This window comes from Rattus norvegicus, chromosome 2 (genome assembly GCF_036323735.1).
Source record: "Rattus norvegicus strain BN/NHsdMcwi chromosome 2, GRCr8, whole genome shotgun sequence".
NCBI classification, from domain to species: Eukaryota; Metazoa; Chordata; class Mammalia; order Rodentia; family Muridae; genus Rattus; species Rattus norvegicus.
The window spans coordinates 236,422,794-236,445,680 of record NC_086020.1 but is presented as its reverse complement, the minus strand read 5'-3'; the positions used below and the strand labels follow the sequence as shown (position 1 = coordinate 236,445,680).

At 41.7% G+C, this 22,887-nt stretch overlaps 1 protein-coding gene across 9 annotated transcripts in view; it reads left to right on the top strand.

Moving 5' to 3' along the window:
* Positions 1 to 455: 455 nt before the first annotated feature.
* Sh3glb1 (SH3 domain -containing GRB2-like endophilin B1) overlaps positions 456 to 22,887 on the top strand; it is a 34,032-nt gene continuing 11,600 nt past the window's right edge. For 4 of the 9 annotated variants that reach the window (XM_017590682.3, XM_017590681.3, XM_006233431.5 and 1 more), the window contains exons 1-9: positions 505 to 925; positions 7,928 to 8,069; positions 10,830 to 10,958; positions 13,373 to 13,506; positions 14,538 to 14,630; positions 17,788 to 17,874; positions 19,755 to 19,778; positions 22,029 to 22,118; positions 22,528 to 22,628. In XM_017590682.3, the coding sequence (XP_017446171.1) occupies positions 854 to 925; positions 7,928 to 8,069; positions 10,830 to 10,958; positions 13,373 to 13,506; positions 14,538 to 14,630; positions 17,788 to 17,874; positions 19,755 to 19,778; positions 22,029 to 22,118; positions 22,528 to 22,628 (872 nt within the window). In that variant the 5' untranslated portion in view covers positions 505 to 853. Of the gene's footprint in view, positions 926 to 7,927; positions 8,070 to 9,201; positions 9,321 to 10,829; positions 10,959 to 13,372; positions 13,507 to 14,537; positions 14,631 to 17,787; positions 17,875 to 19,754; positions 19,779 to 22,028; positions 22,119 to 22,527; positions 22,629 to 22,887 lie in introns of those variants that run through there. The other 5 variants (XM_006233433.5, XM_063281446.1, XM_039101876.2 and 2 more) reach the window with 5 other exon arrangements.

Below are 22,887 nucleotides of genomic sequence, written 5' to 3'. Positions count from 1 at the left end.
AAGGTATAATAGTGTAGGGGACAGTAAAGATAATCCCGTTCAGCAATGGTTGGCTAGGTGTCTACCCAAGCAATAGCCAGACCTTGACACCAGACCCCATACAGGAAATCCGAGCCAATGATTCTATAGTGTCGGTTCTGTTTCCTTCTAAGGAACTTTTTTTGTCCATGTTTTTCTCAGGAACTTTTGTCCATTCGTTTCTGTCACAGATACCCACCTACAAGCCCTGGGAGAGAATCACGGTGAGGTGAGCCGCAGCTCTTGTAAGAATTAACCACCACCACTGATGCTCTGACTCTGGCTTGTCGCTTAGTGAGCCTCCAGCTCGCTCGCTGTTGGGAGAGCCTCAGGAGCGACTCCACCCAATGGTGAATCCTCAGTCACCCTGCAGGGGTCGCTGTTCCCAGTAGAGCCCCAGCAGCGACTCCACCCAGTGGTGAATCCCCAGCCATCCTGCAGGGGTCGCTGTTCCCGAGAGGACGCCCCGCCCCCACCCCGGGCCCGCGCCGAGGCCACGCCCCTTCGGCCGGCTGTTTTCCACCGCGGTCGCGCTGTCGCGGGGCGGCGGGGTGGGTTCCTTCGGATGCGACCTCCGTCCCGGTGGCTCGCAGCTGCTCTGCGACGCGACAGGCCCGGCGCGTGAGCGGCGAGGCGCGCGCCGGCGCCGGCCGCCTTCCCTCCCCCTCGCCACCTCCTCCGCCTCCCCCTCAGGAAACGACAGCTGCGCGGGGCTGGCGCCGCCTCCCGCCACCTACCACGTCCGCCCGGCCGTCGCCCGGCGCCCCAGCCCGGCCGCGGCGCTCCCCGCCTCTCCGCTAGCCCAGCCGGCGGCTCTGCCCGGTTGCCGCCCAGCATGAACATCATGGATTTCAACGTGAAGAAGCTGGCGGCCGACGCGGGCACTTTCCTCAGCCGGGCCGTGCAGGTACGGCGGCTGCGGCTGCGGCGGTTGAGGCCGGGGGTGGTGGCGCCGGGGACCGCGAGGGGAGGGCCGGTCGGGGACCGCGTCGTCGGGGTACCCAGGCCTGCGGATGGGCGCGGCCTGGCGCCCCTGCCCCGCCGGCCGTTTCCGCCGCGCTCGCCCCCACCGCGACCCGCGCGGGGCGAGGCGAGTCAGGACGCGGCCCAGGGCGTCCTCGGTCCGGGGCACCTTGGGTTCACCCCGGGGCGGAGGCCTCGGTGTCCCAGCTGGCGAGGCAAGGCAAGCCGAGCACCTTTGCGCCACCCCCACCCTTCCCTGCGCTCGCTCTCGCCCTCCGGGCCGTGTCCAACCGAGAAGGGAGTTTCCTTTTCCTGCCCCTCAACGCAGAGGAGCTGCCAGCTCTGTTCCCACCAGCCCTCTCTGGCCCTGGAAGGGTTGTCCCAGAGCTTAGGGGAAAGTGAAGATTGCCTGTCCCTCTCGGTGCCCTAACTTCACCAAGGACTTGGGACAACAGGGATTAGGGGTGCTCTGACCCGTCCCCAAATAGGCTATAGGGCAGGGGTGAGAGGAGGACGCGATTCACGTTGTTGTGTCCCTGGTCACATTGGTATGCTTCGAGCACGCTTACACTTGGAGGGGAAAAGTTCACTGCATCTCCTTATTTTGTGATCAAGGAAGTGTCAGCAATAGGGAACTTGGGCAGATTTTTACAGTCAACACCCACAACACCCATAATGCAAACTCAGTTAAATCTCAGAGCAGATGTAAATTTCACAACTCAGCTTGTAAACAATCTGGTATTGAAGGTAGTGACATAGGGTAGCCAACAGCCCTCTCTGTTCTGTAAGGAGAAAACAAAAGTAATATCCCATGTGCCATAATCACACCCAACTGGAAATCTCACGTGTTGCTTTATTTCTTGTTTCCTTTGATTTTATGGGCACTTTATATTGCATTGTCCTTAGCAAAAGAGTCTGAACAGCTCCCCAAGGTAACGACTGCCTATCTTACAAAAAAATAGTATGACAGTCATTTTGCTGTGCATTGAACATGTTAGCTGCAGCCCCTTTCTGTCACTTTGCCAGAGAGGCATTGTTAACCCTCCCTTAAAAAGGAAGCAGCCTCAGAGAGGGTAAATAACTCGCTTGACTGGCTTGGCTAGTATACAACCGAAGTTGCCCTCTGACCCACTACTATACTCGAAGCTGATTTTTCTCTCAGAAGGAGCGTTGCAGGGTTAAGGTATGTAGAGTAGCACTATGATGGGACCCCAGAAGAACTTAATGATCACTTGGTAAATATGAACACTTTATTATCAACAGTGAGTAACTCTTAGGGATGGGAAATTCCATCTGGTGTTTGACTCCCTGGACCGATGTACTGAGTGACAAGCTGGCAGCCATATTCCCCTTTGTCCTCCTTCCTCCCCAGAAAGGTGTGATTCAGTCATGGGGGCTGAGATGAAACTGTGTTAGACTTAACCTTGACTTCAGTAGAGGACCAGAGGCAGTGACTACTTCTGTTTAGTGTTGCTTACCTGTTACTCCGGGTATTTACTGAGGATGTAACACTACATAATCCACAGTTTAATAAGATTAACTATGTCTCAGAAACATAATACATAGTGATTCCATCTAAATTATTGAAAGACTCAATTTTAAAAAGTAAATCTAGGAAGATTAATAAAAATTGCACTCCCCAAATGAGTTTTAATTGCTAATTGTTTTCAGTGCTTTTTTCAAAAAGGTTTTTTAAGTTGTATCCTAACATGTGAACTAGCAAATCATTTTCTCTTCAGTGTTACTCAGTTACATGTTCCATGTGCTTCATTGATTGGCAGCATATAAAATCAGAAAAGGTTTTCCTCATGAGCCCTGCGGCCCAGCAGCATAGAAACGACGACATACAGGTGGTACTAGTAGGGGATTTGGAGGTGTTGCAGTGCCAGGAGCATCGGGCTTTCCATTCTAATAGGATGAGGCACCAAGAGACCTTCAAAAAGTAATGGAGACACAAGTACTTGTGGTTCTTCATTGTTTGGTTTTTATTTTGGAAGAAAGCTATTCCAGACAAAAGAAACAAGTTCAGAGTACGGAGAGACCAGAAGGAAATGAACTGTGTCCACAGGACCAGCTAAGGGTGTTTGTGACTTAGTTGACAGTGTCTGCTGTCAGATTAGCCCTGGAGTAGGAGAAAAGGACTGTGAGAGAGACTCTGGATTGTGGCTTCAACCACTTATTAAGGAGGGAATTAGAACTGAGATTTTAAGTGTGTCTTTCTATGTTGTCTGTCAACATTATATACTGAAAAGTTATGGTCAAACCTAAGAGTGTGAGGCTTGCTCTACAGGTTCTCAGAGGAAAAGACTGGGTAGCTGAAAGCAGATTAGCAGAATGTGGATAGTGTCGAAGCTGAGTTGTGGGTAAGGGTTTATGAAGTCTCATTACGCTGTTTTTCACTATACTGTTAGGTTTTTGTTTGTTTGACACATCCCACAGTATTTTGCAACTGACTTTACAAGGAAAAACGGTTGTGTTTCTAAAATAAAACATTTAATCCAGAATGCTGGAATATTAGTTTACAATAAGGCACTGTTATCTTATTCTAGCATGTCATCAATAACTGAGTCACTACTGTGAGCTATGGTGATGTCTGTCCAGTGCCACGTTTCATGCCAAGAGTACTTTAAGAGCTGTGTCAGTGACTCTATAAGCAAGAGTAGTAGAGGGAAGTAAGCTTCCTCATTTCTAAATAACTTCCCTCCAAATAAAATTGTACTCTAAAAGCGGACCATTCTCTGGTCAACTTCTATGGGTACGCACATATACTCAGACATTCTATTGGAAATTATTCTTTGGTTTTAGATGGAAACATGAGTTCAAGACTAGTCAACTATATAAATAGGTAGATAAGTCTTGGTACCTTGAACAATGCCTAGTATAATGTTCTAAACTCAAGCAATCCCTTTCTTAAAGCAGGGTGTGGAGATTTATAAAGGAGTAAAATGTTCAGACCTCGCGCCATTTTACTGTGCTACAATGAAATAATATGAAAAACTTCAGATTATGCTTTTTGAGAAGTTGGGCCCCCAAATATAAGATCGTGGGAAATAATCCTATTTTTTATAAGTTTACATTTGTGTAAAGAAGTTTAATTACTTGAGTTTAGAAATACAAAATTAGCAGTATGACTATATCTGCCCCAGCCCTGGCTTTCACTTTTTTTTTAAATCCAAGATAGCAGTTAAGCCACCCTCACCTTGGTAATTAGCTGAGTACAGAAGAAGCAAAGCTAGGTCTACAGCACTGTGAACAAATGCACAGCATGAGGAAGCACGGCGTGTGGCGTGTTTGAATTATGGTAGTAAAATAAAAACTGCTAACTTCTTAAGCTCAGCATAAGTCAAACAAGTAATTATTCAATCCCAATACTGGACACCTTAGACATAGTGTTAGTCATTCCAATCCTCAAGTTGTCACAGAAGTACTGTTCTTACCTGTAAGGTTTTGAACATGTCTGATAAAAGAAAATGTATACCTTAGTATATGGAACTTTCAACACAAACTAAGCCCTGACACTAGAGATTTCAGAAGCGTAACAAAGATGCATTCTATTCTGGGGGTGGGGGACCATTTTAGAAATAAACTGGGTGTGGTGCATATGCCACGGTGCCTGAACTCAGGAAAGGAAGATGAGAAAACTGAGTTGAAAGCTCTCCTGGGTGTACATACCGCAGGCGTCTGCCTCAGTATTAACAAAAACAACAGCAGCAACAGTAGTAAATTGTTTAACAACTCTGAAAACTAACGAGGCCATGTTTGCTGAACTGCAAAGCATGGATAGGTGTGAGTACAGTGAGAACAGGAAATGAGTGTGAACACAGGTAGAGCTTTTCCTGCTTCTTGAACACCTTGCTCCTGAGAGCCCTCCTCCAGAACTAAACATCTACATTCAGACTCTCAGGGAACGCTTCCTTTTGTCTATGTGGAGTTTGCTGTTACAGTCTTCGAGGGTTTGTTTGTTTTGTTCATTGTCTTCTGAACTAAAAAACAAAACAAAACAAAACCTACTATGTTTGTAGATTCCTGCTGTACAAGTCAGTTCTGGTTGCTTTCTGTTGCTGTGATAAACACCACAGTCAAACCAACTTGGGAAAGGAAGGGTTTACTAATCTTACAGCTCACAGTTGATAGCCACTAAGTTTCTAATCATAGAAATACTGTCACAAAGCCTTCCTGAATCCTGACTTACCTCAGTACACTCGGTGACTCTATCTTGAGTTACTGTCACAAACATGTCTTAATAGTTCCTAATCTGTACCTATACATCTAGTATCACTAAATATGTTAGACAAAATTGACATTTTACATACTAAAAAGGGGGCCTGTATTTTCATAATTCTTAGATAGTACATTTCAGTTAATTCTACCTTTTAACAGAGACCAAATCTTATAAGAGTACCTCACACAAAAATTAGTGATATTTCTCTTATTAATCTATTCTTTGAAAGTCTGTTTTTAGATAAAATAGAGATTTCTTTACAGGAATTAATGTTTAATATGCACAGAGTGGTACTAGTCAGCCTGTGGAGAGAGCAACTGCAGTCATCAGAAGGAGCACAGTATCCCCCACACCCTCCACACTTAAAACTCTGCGCCACCCCCATCCCAGGCACCCCTGCTTCTTCAGGCTCATTTCTTCTCCAGTGCAGGCATCCTCAGCTCTCCTGGTTCCTCCTCTTCCAGATAACTATTCTTTTGGACTTAGACTTGTTATGTCACGCAGAAAGAAAAGAAGTCACCTACACTGACCTTCTGTTGGGCATCTTTAAACCCTTGCATCCTTAGTCCCAAATCGTTTACGTTTTGTTTCTTCCCTATAAAAATATTAGACTCTTAAGAACAAAGGCTTTGCCTGTTGCATTAGAAATCTGAGTGCTTAGCCTGGTACTAGCACGTACATAGCTGTGGAGGCCAGGGAAAGGGCTCAGCCAGTAAAGCCCTTGTCACAAGCCTGAGGTTTGAGTTCTGTCACCATCACTTACGTGATATAGGAGAGAACAATTCTTGCAGACTGTGTTCTAACTTCCTGCCACTTGTATGCATATGCACATGCACACATACACACTAAATAAAATGTAACTTTACATCTTAAAAGAAAAAGTATTGTTAGAGGAGTGAATAGATAAAGGGGAAAATGGCATATATTTTAAAAGCTAAGAGAAATTTTTCTTGATCATCCTTTAAAGATATTGATCACCTAAGTGTGTTTCCTTTCCCTTTGTGCTCTGAGTCTTACCTGACCGTTGGGGGGTAAAGTTTAACCGGTACAATTCGAATACATGCCTCTCCAGAAGGTCTGCTGCTTAGAATCCCGAAGAACAAGACTCCAGCTCTGTCCTAAGGAGAACACAGATTACTCGCTGACCTTGGCATCAGGGTTTGCCATTCTCGCCGCCCAGACCTTAGTTACAGTGGCTGTGTCACCCACCACCTGTGCACAGCAGTTGGCAAGCTTGGGAGTCTTACAGCAATAGCTTTGGAACTGCTCCTCGCAGTTTACTCACTGAGTTCACCTCTGGCCTGTGTAGAATTTTTGGGAAAGACTATGAGAGCCAACCAGCTAAGTGCGGATAGTCCTTCCGATGTATTAAGCCAGGAAGAATGAGGTCCAAAGAGATGGATGGAAAACTCAGAAATAAAGGAGAGGAGGGGAGGGGAGGGGATGGGGTGAGTTAGCCAACCATTGAGTCTTGATTTTCCTACATTAAAGGAAAAATGCCATATATTCTAGAGAAAATTACACATGACATAGTGCCTGGGATAACATGTCTGGTGTTTAACTGAAAGTATCCAGAAGGCTCCTTATGAGCAGACCTTTAATCTCTTATTATATAGATGTGGCTGCCTTTCTTTAGCTAACACTGCCTGTATGATCAAAGTGGGTATGTTGAATGTATTCAACCACATTTCCTGGGTTTGTTTGTTTGTTTGTTTGTTTTCTTTCTTTTTTTCGGAGCTGGGGACCGAACCCAGGGCCTTGCGCTTGCTAGGCAAGCGCTCTACCACTGAGCTAAATCCCCAACCCCACATTTCCTGGTTTTTAAAGAGAACGCCTACGCTTTGGGGCTGGAGAGAGACCTCAGCGAATTAAGATGCTGCTTACGCTCTTGCAGACAGAACCTGATTCCAATACTTAACACCTATGTCTGGTGACCGGCAACTCCCACTAATCCAACTTGAGGACTTCAGTGCTCTCTTCTGGACTCTGTGGGCACCTACACTCTCATGTTCTCACACACATATAAATTCTTTTTTAAAAATAAATCTTATAAAAAAAGAATACTTCTGCTGTGTGAATATCATAGCAGAAAGTAGCCTGTAAACACATTGTTGGAGCAAACCCTGAAGAAAAGCCCAAAGGATGCCTGCTCAGAGGATCCCATGAAAGTCTAACTTGGGTGTAGTTAAACTTAAAAATAATACATAAGTCATAAAAGAATTAAAATATTCTAAAATTGAATAATAATTACAAGGCTCTAAGCAGAGAGATTTATTTCTATAGACAGTCATACTTAATCCTTAAAACAATTATTGTTTGAGAAGCTGAGACAATAAAAGTGCAAACCATTCTGAGCGGCACAGTAAAACCTCATCTTAAAAGTACATGTTCATTGTGTCACCTTTATGATAGATGATACAAAAGGGGGAAATTCTGAAAAGTTTGCCTGTGTCGATTAGCATACAGTCAGGGTCTGAAGTCCGAGTCAGACCATGCAGTTTATCAGAGGAATGAGATAGTCATGGTAAATCCTGTGGTAGGATGTAGGAGGGTGGATAAGTGACCACGGACACAAACAGCGCTGAAAGCAGTGACTTATAAACAAGCCTGGAGTGGACCTGTTTGCACGTCTAGAATCGTTTGGATTTGACTTTTACTCTTTGGCTGTGTCCTGTGTATGTGAGGTGTGTTGATATACTACACTCGTGTTTTAAATGCTGACAGTTCACAGAGGAAAAGCTTGGCCAAGCAGAGAAGACAGAACTGGATGCTCACCTGGAAAATCTCCTCAGCAAGGCGGAGTGCACCAAAGTGTGGACAGAGAAGATAATGAAGCAGACTGAGGTGCTGTTGCAGCCAAATCCAAGTAAGGCCCCCACTTCCCGCCCTGAGTGCTGCAGCCCATGGCTCTCAGGTTGAAAATGGTGTCTTCTGTGTCTTCAGGGTCTGTAGCTTTTATGTATGTGATTTAGAAGAGCTGATGCACACTTCTACATACCCCCTAACAGATCCACAGTTAACATTATGTAGGCCTTTCTAGAGAAGAGGCTGTTTTCAGTTTGCTATTTTCCCCTAAGTTTGAACTTGATTTTTAGATAACCACAGTGTTGAGGATCAGCCTTGCAGATGAGCTGTGCACTAGTTTGCAGAGTGGAATTGCTAAGTGAGCCTCTTGTGCAGCATAGCAGACTGTCTGAAGTGGAGTTTGAACTACAACCAAATGGATTGCATCTAGTCCTTTTCCCCACCATTTATTTATTCCCTTTACATCCTGACTGTAGCCCCTCCTCCCAGTCTCCACCTCATTTAGCCCCTCCCCATCCCTCCTCCCCTCCCTTTCTCTTCTGATAAGGGGACACCCCCCACACACGCCACCCCCAGCAACCTACCCTGGCTCATCAAGTCACTGCAGGGCCAAGTGTATCCTCTTCCAGTGAGGCTAGACAAGGCAGCCCAGTTAGAGAAACAGGATCCACAGGCAGGCAGCAAACTCAGGGACAGTGCCACACCCCACCCCCTTAGTTGTTGGGGGACCCACGCAAAGACCAAGCTGCACAGCTGCTACATATAGGGTGGGGCCTATGTCCAGCCCACGTGTGCTCTTTGGTTGGTGGCTCAGTCTCTGGGAGCCCCCAGTCCATTAGTTGACTGTTCCCTTCTCCTAGTTGGGTTAAGGAGCTCTATAAATATCAAAACCAAAGGGCAAAGGTAACAGTGTGTGTTTTCCTTTCCCCAGTGCTATTGTGAGCACACTATAAACTTTCATTGTCTTAAACTTCAAGTATTATAAAAATACTAATAATCCTGTGTGTGCCATTGTAGTTAAATTGTTATAACCTTTAAAAATTAAGTATGCAAGCCTTGAGGAAGGCTTCTTGTCTTTGGACACCACACACGCAGGGCAGCATTTCTTGATCATTCACTAACATTTAAATTATGCACAACTATACTTTAACACTACTACTGGATCTTTTTCTACCCCGGCCACACACGTGTAGAAGAGTCGGTCTGCAGTTGGTTTTCTGAATGACAAGTGAGCTCAGTGAGTGGCGGGCAGGCGAGTGGAGGCGTATGGCACAGTATCCGCTCGAGCCTTTTCTCCATTGTTTTCCAGGAAGTAAGTCAGGGTGGTTGTTTTGTGCTCTAGTTATAAAATTGCATGGATAAAGTAACCTTTAATCTTTCCTCAAAGTCCTACAATTTAGATATTTTTAAAAAACTATGCATAAATATACAATATCATAGCAGAAATGCCTGCATAAGTTCAGAGCTCATGAATAACTTAATGAAATAAAGCAATGTTTGCTAATATACTACGTATTTATTTACTGAATTAAAACAACGCAGGATTATCACCTTTGAACTCTTGACTTATTAGGTAAAAAGAAATTAGAGCTGAAAATCACAATTAGGAACCTGGTCAGTGTTTCATGGACAGATAATTCAAAATGACTCAATTAGGTTTTAGTAAAGGTTTTAGTTTTGGTTTTGTTTTGAGGTAGGCTCTCTCTGTCTAGCTCTGGCTACTTGGAACTGACTAAGTAGATCAGGCTTGCCTCACACTCACAGATACTTTTCTGCCTCTGCCTCCCAAGTTCTGAGATAAAGGCATGCTCCTGGCCAACTAAAAGGTTTTAGGTTCTGCTTTGCAGTTCTTGGGGGTTTGCAGGAGACTGCCAAAAAAGCAGTATTATTTTGACAATCTCTAACTTATATATTTTATATTACAAACCAACCCTGTTATGTGTTACAATTAACATTTTAGCCAACTTCTGAAGTATTTCCATTACCACCTTTGGATTTTTCAAAAAACAAAACAAAGAAACAAACAAAAACCGAAAAAAAAGAAAACAAAACCCCAAACCTGTCCACTGTAATTAGGAAGAACCCAAACATGAGCTCTGGTACTGCATGCATCTGCACATGTGTGTACCCCAGCCCACTGGAAGGAAAAGACGTTAGCTGCTGTGGACAACACTGCCAGTCAGTCTGCAGACTGTTCCAAGGCCTTAAGCTCTGTGTCTATGTTTAGACTCTGTACGAGAGAATTACATGTTCATGCCAAAGGTTGTCAAGTATCACTCTTAGACCTTAAATACTCTGTATCCATATTTCCCTAGCTACATATCCCTGATTTTAAAATCATAAATGTAATTTCAGAGTAGGTTAAAGGCAACTTCACTATATATTAAATTTATAAATTTCTCTTCTAAAGATAAAATCTAAAAAAAATACCCAAATAACAAGTTTAACTTTAGAATAATTGCTTTTGTGCAGAGATCTATATTGCCAGGTTTCTGAACTATAAAGTTTTAGAGATTATACAATAGCCAACATCTAATTAGACTTAAAGACATAGACTCGAATAAATGCTAATTTTGTATTTTTACAAAAATAGTAAGAGGCTGGAAGGGGAACAAACTTTTAAAATAATTTTGCTCTTTTATTTTAAATTCTTTGCATTTGTTCTTGTTTGGGGAGTAAAGGTCTTGGCTGTGCAGGGAACTCTAGCCTTGGGTGGCAGCATCCCCGTCCTCCCATTGCTGAAGCCGTAGGCCCTGTGCCAGCGTGCACGCCTGGCTCCTGTGCTCTTCTGAAACACTGACATTCCTAACCTCTCTCCTAGATGCCAGGATAGAAGAATTTGTTTATGAGAAACTGGACAGAAAAGCGCCAAGTCGTATAAACAACCCAGAACTTTTGGGACAGTATATGATTGATGCAGGCACTGAGTTTGGCCCAGGGACAGCTTATGGTAAGCCCGAGTGAAGGTTCTGAATGGAGGTACTTCTGTATTTAGATCTGACTGTTTAAACTTGTCAACACATGAGTACTGAATCAGTTGTAACAGCAACTTTACTATGATAAAATTTTGATGAAAAAATAGAGCCTTCACATCTTTCTTAGAAACTTAAGTGACTTCATGTTCTTACTGGTCTGACATGACCTCTGTTGTAGGACTAATTGTTATAAAGTGATAACTTAGATTAAAACTTCCAGGGCTTATTTATTTTACATAAAAAGTACTTCACACGTGATACATAAGGCCCAACCATCCTGCTTTTGTTTACCTTTGGGTGTGAGCACCCAGAGTGTTTAGTAGATTCGTCCTCATTGGAAGGATGCAGTGCATCTCTAGCTCGTGTTTCCTGTCGTGAGTTTACAGCCCACAGCTTTGTGGGTTGCTGTGCCAGCTTTGTTTTACTTTTTTTGTTTTTGGTCTGTGTGCATACGTGTGAACATGTGTGCCTGTATGAATGTGTGCATGCTGCAGTGTTTATGCACAGGTCAAAGGACAACTGGCAGGAATTAGTTCTCTTTCACCCGTGAGTCTCAGGGATCAAACTCAGGCTGTCAGGCTTGGTAGCAAACGCCCTTACCTGTCTATACGGACCTCAACATGTTTCTATTATCAGACCTAATTCTCTTAGGACACAGGACTATTTCAGACTTCTGACTAATACTCTAAAAATGTTATATAATGCCAATAACAAATTAGTTTTTTATATATGTAACATTGAAATATTTGCAGTATATTTGATTTTTTTTGAGAAATCTGAAATGATTAAATTTGAAATTAAATTTACTGCTAATAATAACTGCAAATTTTAGAAAAACTTCATGCTTTATTCATGACGTACTGCTTGCTTGTTCTGGGCTGGGCTCTTTATCAAAGATAGGTAGGGGATTCTAGGAGAATATGAATATTAAAATATTTTAGATTTTCTCTTTTTCTTAACCAATTTGCACTTCTAGTAATTCTGGTGAACATATATGGTAATTGGAACTAGACATTAAGAATCTAATTCTAATAATCTAATTTGGAATTTTTATAAATCCTCATTTTTTTAATGTCTTGGAGTTTTGAGAGAGTCTTGCTCTGTAATACTGTCAATGGTAGAAGTTCTATTGTTTCCATTTAAAAAGCAGATTTAGGTTTGAAGAGGCTAAATAGTCTGTGAGCACATTGGTGACTTTCAGATGCAGAAGTCGGCATCCACAGACGAGAGTTCTGACTGTTGGCCAGGCTGGGTCTAATCCCATTTTAACATAAAAGGAGTAAGATCCACAGAGCCCAAGCTTATTGCGGATAGAACTGGAGATAGAATCCTGATTGTGGGGCTCCCTCCTGTGGCCCTACGCTCTACCTCTGCTTAGCTACTTTATTGTTTACATATCAGGGCTTGCCTCTGGTGAGATGTGAGTGAGTGAGTGAGTGATAACCCCCCCCCCCTTGTGTGTATGTGTGTATGTGTGGGTCTGTGTGTGTCTGTGTGTCCCTCTCTTTGCAAGGAGAAAAGGCTCCTTTGGCACCCAGAGGACAGTGTGGTCATGGCTGCGAAGTCACAGCAGCAGGGACCTAAGAGAGCTCGTCATTGCACCTGCACTAGCAGAGATGAACCTGCTTTCCAAGGGTTCCTTTTCACGTTTGCAGTCCCATGCACAAAGAAGGTGTATGTCCCACCTAAGTTAACACTGCAGCCCCAGGCATGCCCAGAGGGCCTTTCCCAGGCAGCTCTAAATTCTGTCCTGTTGACAATTAACACTACTAGGAATTTCACACAAAGCTTTTGAAATGTCTTCATGATTTTCAGGCTTGATGTATAGGGTTTCCTTTGAGCCATGAGACAGTCTAGTAAGTTCAAAAAGGTAGAAAGAAACCCCTGTTTCGGACCAAGCAAAACCAAAAACACACAGGTCCATGGTATTGATTGCCCATGGACACTAGCCTAGGGAATGGGCCGACCCAGAGTTCCATTTGGTCTCAGTTTTCCAATAGCTCCAGACTACTCCTGGGGCCTCAATATGAGCTTTTCTTAAGGTGTAAAGCCTTAGGGAGTTTGAGGTGTGTAGATAAAGCACAAGGCGACTGACTTGGTCCACCCAGTAAACAGCTGTGCTTAGCCTGGGCTACACCCCAAGCTGGCTTTATGTCCCCATGTGCCTGTCAGAGAGCACAGTCAGGACATGATGGGCACCGAGTTCATTCTTGTCCGTTCTGTTAGATACTGCCTTAAATTTAAATAAGTGCACCTTTCAAACTATGTTTGATTTTGCTGATGTAAACAGGCTGACAGTGAACTTTTAAGCAGATCAAGCAGGAAAATTACCTTAATTTCCTGATATTACTAGACCACTAAAAAGACACAATTTTTTGTTCCTTTGAAGGTAATGCCCTTATTAAATGTGGAGAAACACAGAAGCGAATTGGAACAGCTGACAGAGAGCTGATTCAAACATCAGCCTTAAATTTCCTCACTCCTTTAAGAAACTTTATAGAAGGGGATTACAAGACAATCGCAGTAAGTAGGAGAGCAGTCCGTTTGTTATGTGAGTTCGATCTCTTTCCTTTTGTGTGATTTAGATTTCTGCTTTGTCTTTAATGAATAATCTACCCTCTTAGTTATGGTAAATGTTGCAGATTTAAATGCTTAAATATTCTAAACAGGTGCATATTCACCAGAACATAAACTAAACTTCAAGAAAGGGCTTTTAGGAATATAATCCCCCTTTTTTAGGCCTACATTGATGTTGATAGGCCTGCACATTGATTTTCATGCATTACTAACACATAAATCTATGGAGAAATTCCTGGAATAATTACGAAAGTAAAATATTCACTGTAGTATACTTGCATGTTAATTTAAACTAACTAGAAACCTAGTTATCGAAAATTGTATTTTTGTTCTGTGCTTTAGCTATATTCCAAGAAGTGTATTTTTAATTGCAGAAGCATAAACATTCATGTTGTCACTTTCTTTATAAACTTAATCTTAAAAACTGTTAGTCCAGAAAGCTTGTCTTATTGCCGACAGAGAATAGAGGTGACTGTTTCTCGATAAGACTTGCTCAGAGCTCCTCGTTGTACATACAGCTCTGAGTTGCGTGCATACTGCATCTCCCATACTGCAGAGTGTCTGAGGACCTTTCAGTATGCTCGCCATACCTTATGGGCTTTACTAAAAAGGATACTAGCAGAAGCCAAAAATATGGTTCAGTAATGGAGTGTTTGCCTAGCATGATAGAAGTGGGTTCAGTCCCCTCCATTAAAAAATTACTAATAATGTGTCAGTAGGATGGAATCTGATATATGAAATATAAAAATAAAGAAAGTAGACTCCATTACACTTATATAAAGCATTGTGTAGAAACGTGAAGTACTACTAAGACCAGTGCACTGTCTGTCTTATTCAGACTGTAATGGGAAATCGTTCTGTTGTGCTAGACTTCAGTTTGCTGCTGTGACCTACTAAGAACAGCTGGCCCAGTGTATGGGTGGTCTTACAGATTTTAGCGTCCTTGGCTTTACTTTATTCTTTTTGATTATTTATAGAAAGAAAGGAAGCTATTACAGAATAAGAGACTGGATTTGGATGCTGCAAAAACAAGACTAAAAAAGGCAAAAGCTGCAGAAACTAAAAGTTCAGTAAGTAGTGTCCATTTATTTGTATCTAATAGACTTATTTCAGCTTAGTAACATCAAAGACTGTGAAGTATTTTACTAATGCACCATGTAAAATACAGATTACAGAGTCTGCAAGCAGGCCATATTTCTATTATAAAGCGGATTGGTCAGAACTAAATACATCCCAGCCAATTCAAAATAACCATTACCAAGAGGCCTTAATCACCAATGTGGAGGTGCCGCGTCCTTAGTCTTAGTGCGCACGGCCGATATGCTTTAAAAGGAGATAGATACAGTGGGACGGGAAAGGATTTTAATTAAGGTAAAATGAATCAAGTGTGAAAATATTTGCCTATGACTTAAAAAGTAAATGAGTCTTCTTTCCATGTCAAACTCAAAGGAATGGTCAAGAAGAATAGTTCCCAAAAGGGTCAGTAGTGTAAGCGTGGCCTCCCAGGAGGCTCCTCTGAAAAGGAAGAAACCCATATGGAGAAATAAGCTTGGGTATATTTTTCAGAAAACCAGCCTTTAAAATAGTTTTTTTTTAATAGTCTGCATATTAAATATGATAGTCCAGTGCTTTTAAGTATAACTTTTATTGATAAGCTGTCTATAATTTTATTACATACAGTATTTAAACCAGAATGTAACAATTTGAAAAATAGTATAATATAAACAAATATTTTAGTTTGAGCATAGGGATGGATGCGTGTTGTTAAGAGGCATGTTGTCAGGACTCGCCACCACAGCCAGTCAGTGCTTAGTAAGCCCACAGCCACGGTTCCAGGGATGTCCTGTGTAGTTTCCTTTGGAGAAAGGAAGGTTGTAATTTACTGTATCGTGAAATTTATACTTTGTATTAGTGAGTGCTAGGAAGGGCTAGCTCTGAGAAGACAGTAATTCACTTTCATTTTCACTTCTCAGTTTATCATAGTGTCATCACCACAGTGTAATTTCCATTAACAAACCAATTTTAACAAATTAAAATTTTATAAATGAATGCAGTAGATGCCAAGAGACCCTACATAAATTTATTAGTTTCTGGCTGTTATGTAAGTTAGTGTAGGTTGACTTTTAAGATTCTAACTTTATAATTAGGATAATCTTAACAAGGATCATTATTCCCTCAATAAGGGGAAAATAAATACCTGGAGTAGAAAAGAAAGTGTGACGATTGTGGGATAAGAGTAAATAGAGTTGCCAGGTTCCAACTGAAACATTTGTTAACCAAGCATGAGGATGGTCTGCTTGTAACCTAGGGAAGTGCCAGGCAGCCCAGACGTGGTGGTCAGATGCTAAGGTCCTGTAGCACTGCTCTTAGGAGAGGAACTAAGTGTAATCGACACCTTCTGAAAAATAAGACATAGTTCTGGAAAGTCGTTGGCAGTTATCACAGCCATGAAAATATATGTTCAAAATTAAAAGATGATACAGGTGGTAATAGCCCAGCAATTTGATTTAAGGTTTCTAGAATTACTGCATTACATAAACAAAATTTATCTGTAGCCAAATAATGAAAATATTAGTTCAAACAAAAATTCCGTTTTTATTTTTCTTCCGTACTTGACTCATTCTTCTTCAGACATTGCCATAAATTTGAATCCCATTAGGTAGGAAAAGTCCTCTTACTTGATTACTGCTTGTCGTCTTGAGGCATGCGGAATCTAGTAAGATGTGTTCTGTCCCCTGTCCTTCAAGTAAATGAAAACGAGGAACCACTGGGACTTTAGATTCCCCCCTCCCCCACCGCCCCGCACCTCTCTGCCCTGCTATATTTCTTGGTTTTTAGCTGGCAAGTAAAGAGGGTCTTTTTAGCTTAGATATTGTTTAATTTCACTGCTTTTTTGGATTTTGGTTTGTTTGGTTTTTTTTTAACATGGGTTACTTTGTGACTACCCACTGTTGGATGAGGGAGGTCGGGGAGGGAGGCTCAGCACTGCTTTCTAAAATATTTCATTTACTGTTCTCCTGTTCTTGTTCTTTAAATTCTGTTTGTATTGAATGCTAATTTTGTTAAATGTATTCTACTTTCATTAATACTGTAAAATTCCTGCAACATTCAATTCACAAATTAGTAGATTAGACTTAGCCATATCAGTAAAAAACAAAACAAAAAGCCAAATGAAATCCACCTGTCTCCAGCTTTCCAGCATGAGTAACTTCTCTCTACTAGTTTGTGGGTTGAAAAGTGGTAAAAGGGTATCAGAAGCATCTCTCAAAAAATGTGCCAGCACAGCAAGACTAAAAGCGTTTCACAGTGAATATGAAAAGTGTTGCTACAGTAAGACTTCCACTGAGACCGTGGCTCAGCCACAGATTCCGTTCCCATCACCACTAAATAAAGAAAAGCAGACATAGGTAGGCCTGTAATCCCAGCCCTTGAGAGCCCCTCAGCTGCCTTCTGATGTTGAGGCCAGTGTGGAGTGAGTGAGAAACTTTCAAAACAAAACAAAAACATCAGTAAACGTTCATGTCAGAGAATCGAGGAGAAAATTGAATTAGTGCATTTAAATTATAAGACACCCATATTTGGTGACTTAATCATAATATTAGCTTTTTAAAAAGTCTTTTGTTTAATTGGGAGAGAAATTGGTTTTAGTGTTTTTTAGCATGTAAAGGACTCTATGAGGAAGTGTCCCTTCAGATAATTCCATAGCATGGATTGTGTCTGTGACCTAAGTATTCCCTCAGCAGTCTTAACCTTTGCCCATAACCGCAGGAGGTCATGCCCGTCATAACCTTAACCTCACCTGCGCACGTTTGCAGTTACAGCGTCTAGAAATACAGGGATTGCTTATTATGTATAAATAAGCAAGGTCTGGCTGAGAACATGGTTGCAAATGCCAAAAGTTCACAGAATAGAAATGAGCTTTAAAAACGAAATGTGGTGGTATGAAATAGGCTTTCATAGATGAAAATGTAATGGTGTTAATTTGTAATTTTTAAAGAGTATATTTCCCATAAATGAGTGATTTGAAATCAATGGCTTTTGCCTTGAAAATTGTGTGTGTCTGGGTAGGCACTATTACATGACCTGTGCAGGAAACAGTATGGTTTGTTTCTTTTTAAGTAAAAGAGCTTTACTGCCTGTTCAGCCTGTGTTTTATTGTGCAGAAGTAACTCTTTCAGTGTGTTCCTGGGTATAATGTGTTCTTTGTCTCTCACCTATGCACTTAAGCAACTAAACTCGGCCCGCCCTGAAGGAGATAACATTATGGTAAATTTCTCTTACATGCTCAACTTCCTGCATGTAAAATGGCTGAAGGTTTGTTGGCCTACTGTGTTTTCTACATCTTACATAAAATGCCTTCTCTTGCTATTAGCTGCGTATCTAAGTAGCTGGTGTTAGCACTGATTATGTCCAAGCAAAAATGCCAGTTGGAAGAACAGCTAGCACATTACAACAGCCAGATGTGTGGGCCGTGCCAAACAGAGGCGTTACCATGGGTAATGCACCTTTTCATCTAGTAAAAGATGTTCATTTAGTGTTAGTTTAGGCTGAAATTTCATAGTTACTTTTAGTGATGAAAATTAGTAAGATTTACCTTACTTAGAAAAACGCGAAAATAGACAAATTGGGTTTTTTTTTTTTTTTTAAAGTCTTTTGGGTTTTCAGTTTTGCTTAGTAACTTCATTATTTACTGTATTACTGTTGAAATTCAACATAGAATTGTTATTTCTGCCATTCCTGGGTGACACAGATCCCAGTGGCCAGGCCTGTTCCATACCCAGTGCTAACTCACTTAAAATTTCAGCATGGGGATAGCCTGGAGTGAGATAATGAAATTGTTTACAATAGTTAATGTTCATACAAATTGAGCTCAAATTGAAGACACTTTTGAGATTTTGTTTGCTTTAATGAAGTAAAATTGTGAATATAGACACAGTTCATTCATGTTAGCTTATAGCAATTGATAGTCCTTGGGCTGGATACATGTCTCAGTCAGTTCAGTGCTGGCCTGCAAGCATGAGGAGCTGAGGTTGGATTCCCCAGCACCCACATAAAAGCCAGGTATTGCAGTACCCGTCAGTAACCCCAACCCTGAAGGCAGGGGTGGAGGTCCCTGGGGCTGATGCTCCAGCTTCAGTGACAGACCAGAGAATCAGGCAAAAAGCATCAAGGAAGGCACATGTAGTCAACCTCTACCTGCTACATCTCTGTACCAACACGCACGCACGCACACACACACACACACACACACACACACACACACACACAGGCACACACGCATGCACAAATGAGTGCATATAATACACACAAAAACATTTTTGAAATTATATTCTAAATAAATCACTTCCATTAAAAGTGGCAAGAAAGCAACAGTATACTTAATAATTAATGGATCGTTGTTGATTACTTTTATTCTTTTAGCATTGAGCTGAAAGCAGGGAAAAAACCTGATGTTTTGGTATTAACTATTGTTTGAACCTATTGATTTTTTTGGAGCCCTAACAAAATTGTACCTTTCCTTAGATAGCAAGAGAATGCACTTATTTATTCCCATTGTCTTGTCTGTAGGTAATTGAGAAGGCTGAGACTATTTCAGTCATTTTTAATTTATGAAAATCATAGTTTCCTTTTGTCCGTGGTAAAAAAACCTAAACAATTAGGAAGACTGTGCTTGATTTATTAAAAGCATTCGTTTTATAGCTGTTTATCATCTATCTACAATGATATTTAACAAACTGGAAATCTTAGATGATTATATTTCAAAGGGATTGTTTCTCCCAAAAAATATTTGTATCAGTAGCATTCAGGGTCCATATATCTTTGATGTATTTTTTATTTTCTAAAATTTTAGAATTTATACCTCAAAGAGAAGTCAGAAATCATATAGTTCAGACCTTTCATTTCACATGAGAGACTGGGTTCTCTATGATAGGGCGGACTCCTCAATCTGAGGAGGTGGCCATTCTCCTTTGTAGAGTTATATGATGTTTACACTGGTAGTGTTGATATACGTAAACGGCAGACTTTATAATATATCCGCTACACCGATTTAGATTACTACTGTGTTAAGTTTGTAAGGGAGAGAATATGCCATTTAAATTAAAGCACATTTCTCTATACTAAGTCGTAGAAAATGTTAAATTCCAACTTTATTTCATGTTGTATATTTCTCTCTAATTTTTAATGCTGGCTAGATTTGGGCAGAGGAAGTGACAAAAGTAAGTAAAACCTTAAACTCCTGGGTCAGGAAACAAAAATGTAATTTGTCATTCACTTAATAAATACTAGGTGAGCCCCAGCCTGGAGCCACTCCTCATTATGACCTGTGGTACAAAGCTTTTAAGACTCTCAAGAGTATGGAAATGAGCGAGTCTGTTACAGTAGCAGTTCATATGGCACTCGACGCGTCCCGCACCACGAGCAGCCCTAGACAGGAGTCAAGCGAGTGGTATTCATATAGTGCCTTGCCAGAAGACAGGAGAAATACCTGACTAATCTATTGACGGTTATGTTTCAATGATTTTAAATGTAAAGAATACTAAATATTGTGACCCCATGTCTTCAGAGAACTGGGGAAACTAAAGGTGGTTCTCTTGAGCACCAAAATGAATTTTTCTGTCATTTTGTAGGAAGAGCCACAAAATGTATAATTTAAAGCTGCATACTACACAGCATAGCATATGTTTTCTTTATAGTTAATATCATAACTACAGATACCCATCATTATACTATGTGACAATTGGATCTTTTGATTTTCTGTCCCTCCGCCTCTGTTCAGCTGTCCTTCTGCCTGTGGTCAGATGTCCCTCTGCCTGTGGTCAGCTGTCTCCACCTATAGTCAGATGTCCCTCTGCCTCTGTTACTATCTTTTACTTTCTCTAGCTGGGAAATCAAGTTATAACTCAATAATTTAAAGAAGAAAATTATAATTTTAGTGATTCATTTCAAATGTTATTTGAGGTCTTCAGAAATTTGTCGTGGACTCATCATTTACTCTCAGGCCTACAAAGTCTGCATTCCAAACAAAGGTGTTAGCAGTGAGGACAGGTGTGAGCTTGGCCCCAGGTATTTAGATAGCTCTATGGGCCTTAACTTCTATCGTGTACAAAGCTGCTGACTACAAGTGTGTTTCAGTCATCGCTTCTTGAACTATTGACTGTGTGGTTTGTCAGCACAACGTGTGAAATGCTTGACTTAAGGTCTCATCCTCCTGTGTGGACTCTCTTAACTTACTGTGGTCCACCCTGACTTCTCATTTCTTTGAACCTCTAACGTGAAAAAAAAGCAGAACAGTGTGTAGAGAATATAAGCTGAACATAGAATCAAGATGGAGAGATAAAAACACCATGGCAAAAAAGCAACTTGAGGTAGAAAGTTAACTGTGGCTTATCATTCTGGAGGGAGAGTTGGTGGTCTTAGCTGGCTGGTCACATGTTCATCGGTCATAGGAAGCAGAGAGAGGACAGGGGGACTCTGAGGTAGGACTCTGGAGCAACTGTCCCTGTGCTTCATTGTTAACTGGTTCATGGAGCCACAAGGGTCACCGGGATAAAGAAGGCTGTGCAAGGAGACTGTTTGACCTTGCTTTATGACATCTTGGGAATGAGGTTGAGTGTCCGCATATGACTGGTTATTTATGGTAGAGAGTCTGTCACCTGCCATCACTTCCGATTGTGGGATTAAGGTCATTATTCAGATGAACTCTAAAGAACTACTTCTAACCAGTTTGGAGATGTTTAATGTCAGTATTTAGTATATTTAGATTTTGTTGATTTTTCTGTGAATGATTTTGTTCCAGCACTAAACAGAAGTCAATAATGGCACCTGCTTCTCATTTCCAAAGTCAGTGACTTCATCTTGGTAACTTGAAACAAGCCCCAGTGAGGGTATTTATATCATGCAAATCAGGATGTTAGAGCACTTCCGTTTCCCTTTGAAATGGGTGTACTAGCACAACACTCAAGACTAGATATAACTGGAGAAAGACTTTAGCTCTGACCTTATGATGCTAGTGAGTAAAGCCTATCATGCACAGCTTGGGAAACACTGCAAAGGAAAGTTAGGGCTGAGAATCCTAAAGGGAACTGAGAGCCTGCGCTCATCAGTGTTGGGTACCTGACACGGGGTGGGAAGCCTGGGGCTCTACTCTGTAATTGTCTACTCCAACTTGAAGACTGTTGTTAACTTTAAGTACAAAGGGAAAGCACACAGTAATAATTTGGAGGTTTTTAATGTAATGCTTTGGCATGAGTCGAGTGTTGGTAAGGAATCAGTTGTGTCAGTTGTGTTTGGTGGCACAGGTAGGTCTAGAAACTCAAAACCACTTAAGACACACAAAAGAGTTTGTATCATCAGATTCTAATTTGGAGTACATTGGGGAAATTTCTTTCTTTTCTTTTTTTCATTTTGGTATATGTAAAGTGGACTGAGTCTTCTAATGAGAGCCTAACAGTATGTTCAAATTTCAGTCTGAACAGGAATTAAGAATAACTCAAAGTGAATTTGATCGTCAGGCAGAGATTACCCGTCTTCTGCTGGAAGGAATCAGCAGTACACACGTGAGTGTTAAATCATTTCCAACAAAAGACGCTAAGATAGCGCCAGGCAGCTCAGGAGGAGTTCATGTGATGAAGGCGCCCTGAGGTACTGCGTTTAAGGAGGGCTTCCTGTAGCAGTTACCTCTCGAGGCAAGGTAAAGACAGTTTACAAGGATCTGAGGAATTGTGTTCATTTTCTCTTACCTCTCAACCACGCATTTGCATACTTCATAAATCCTCCTGCTGGTTCCCATTGGCTGAATGAAGTTTGTCAACATACTGTTCACCAGTAGTTTCGTCTTAATAGGCCTGATAGGAATATTCCAATTACTAAACTTTACAGTAGGTTACTACAGCTTATTCTCCCGTTGTTCCCCTTGGCTCCTGCCTCTTGACCTTCCGAGAACTGACTGTACCTTTTCCATTGCAGGCCCATCATCTCCGCTGTCTGAATGACTTTGTAGAAGCCCAGATGACTTACTATGCACAATGTTACCAGTACATGTTAGACCTACAAAAACAACTGGGAAGGTAGCATCTCCCTTTTACTTATGAAAGTCATGATTAAGGTGGAGCACAGGCTTAGTGTGTGAGCACTGGGCACAGAAGCATGGTGACCTGAGGGTATCAGACACCACAGCATGGGTCTATTACCCCAGCACTGCAGCAGCAAGAGGGGAGGCAAAGCAAGAGAGTCCACTCTGCAGGCCAGCCAGCCAGTCATGAGGGAGGGCAGTAGGGAGAGAAATGATTGAGACAAAGCATGACACGCCCTGTGCCTACATCTGCT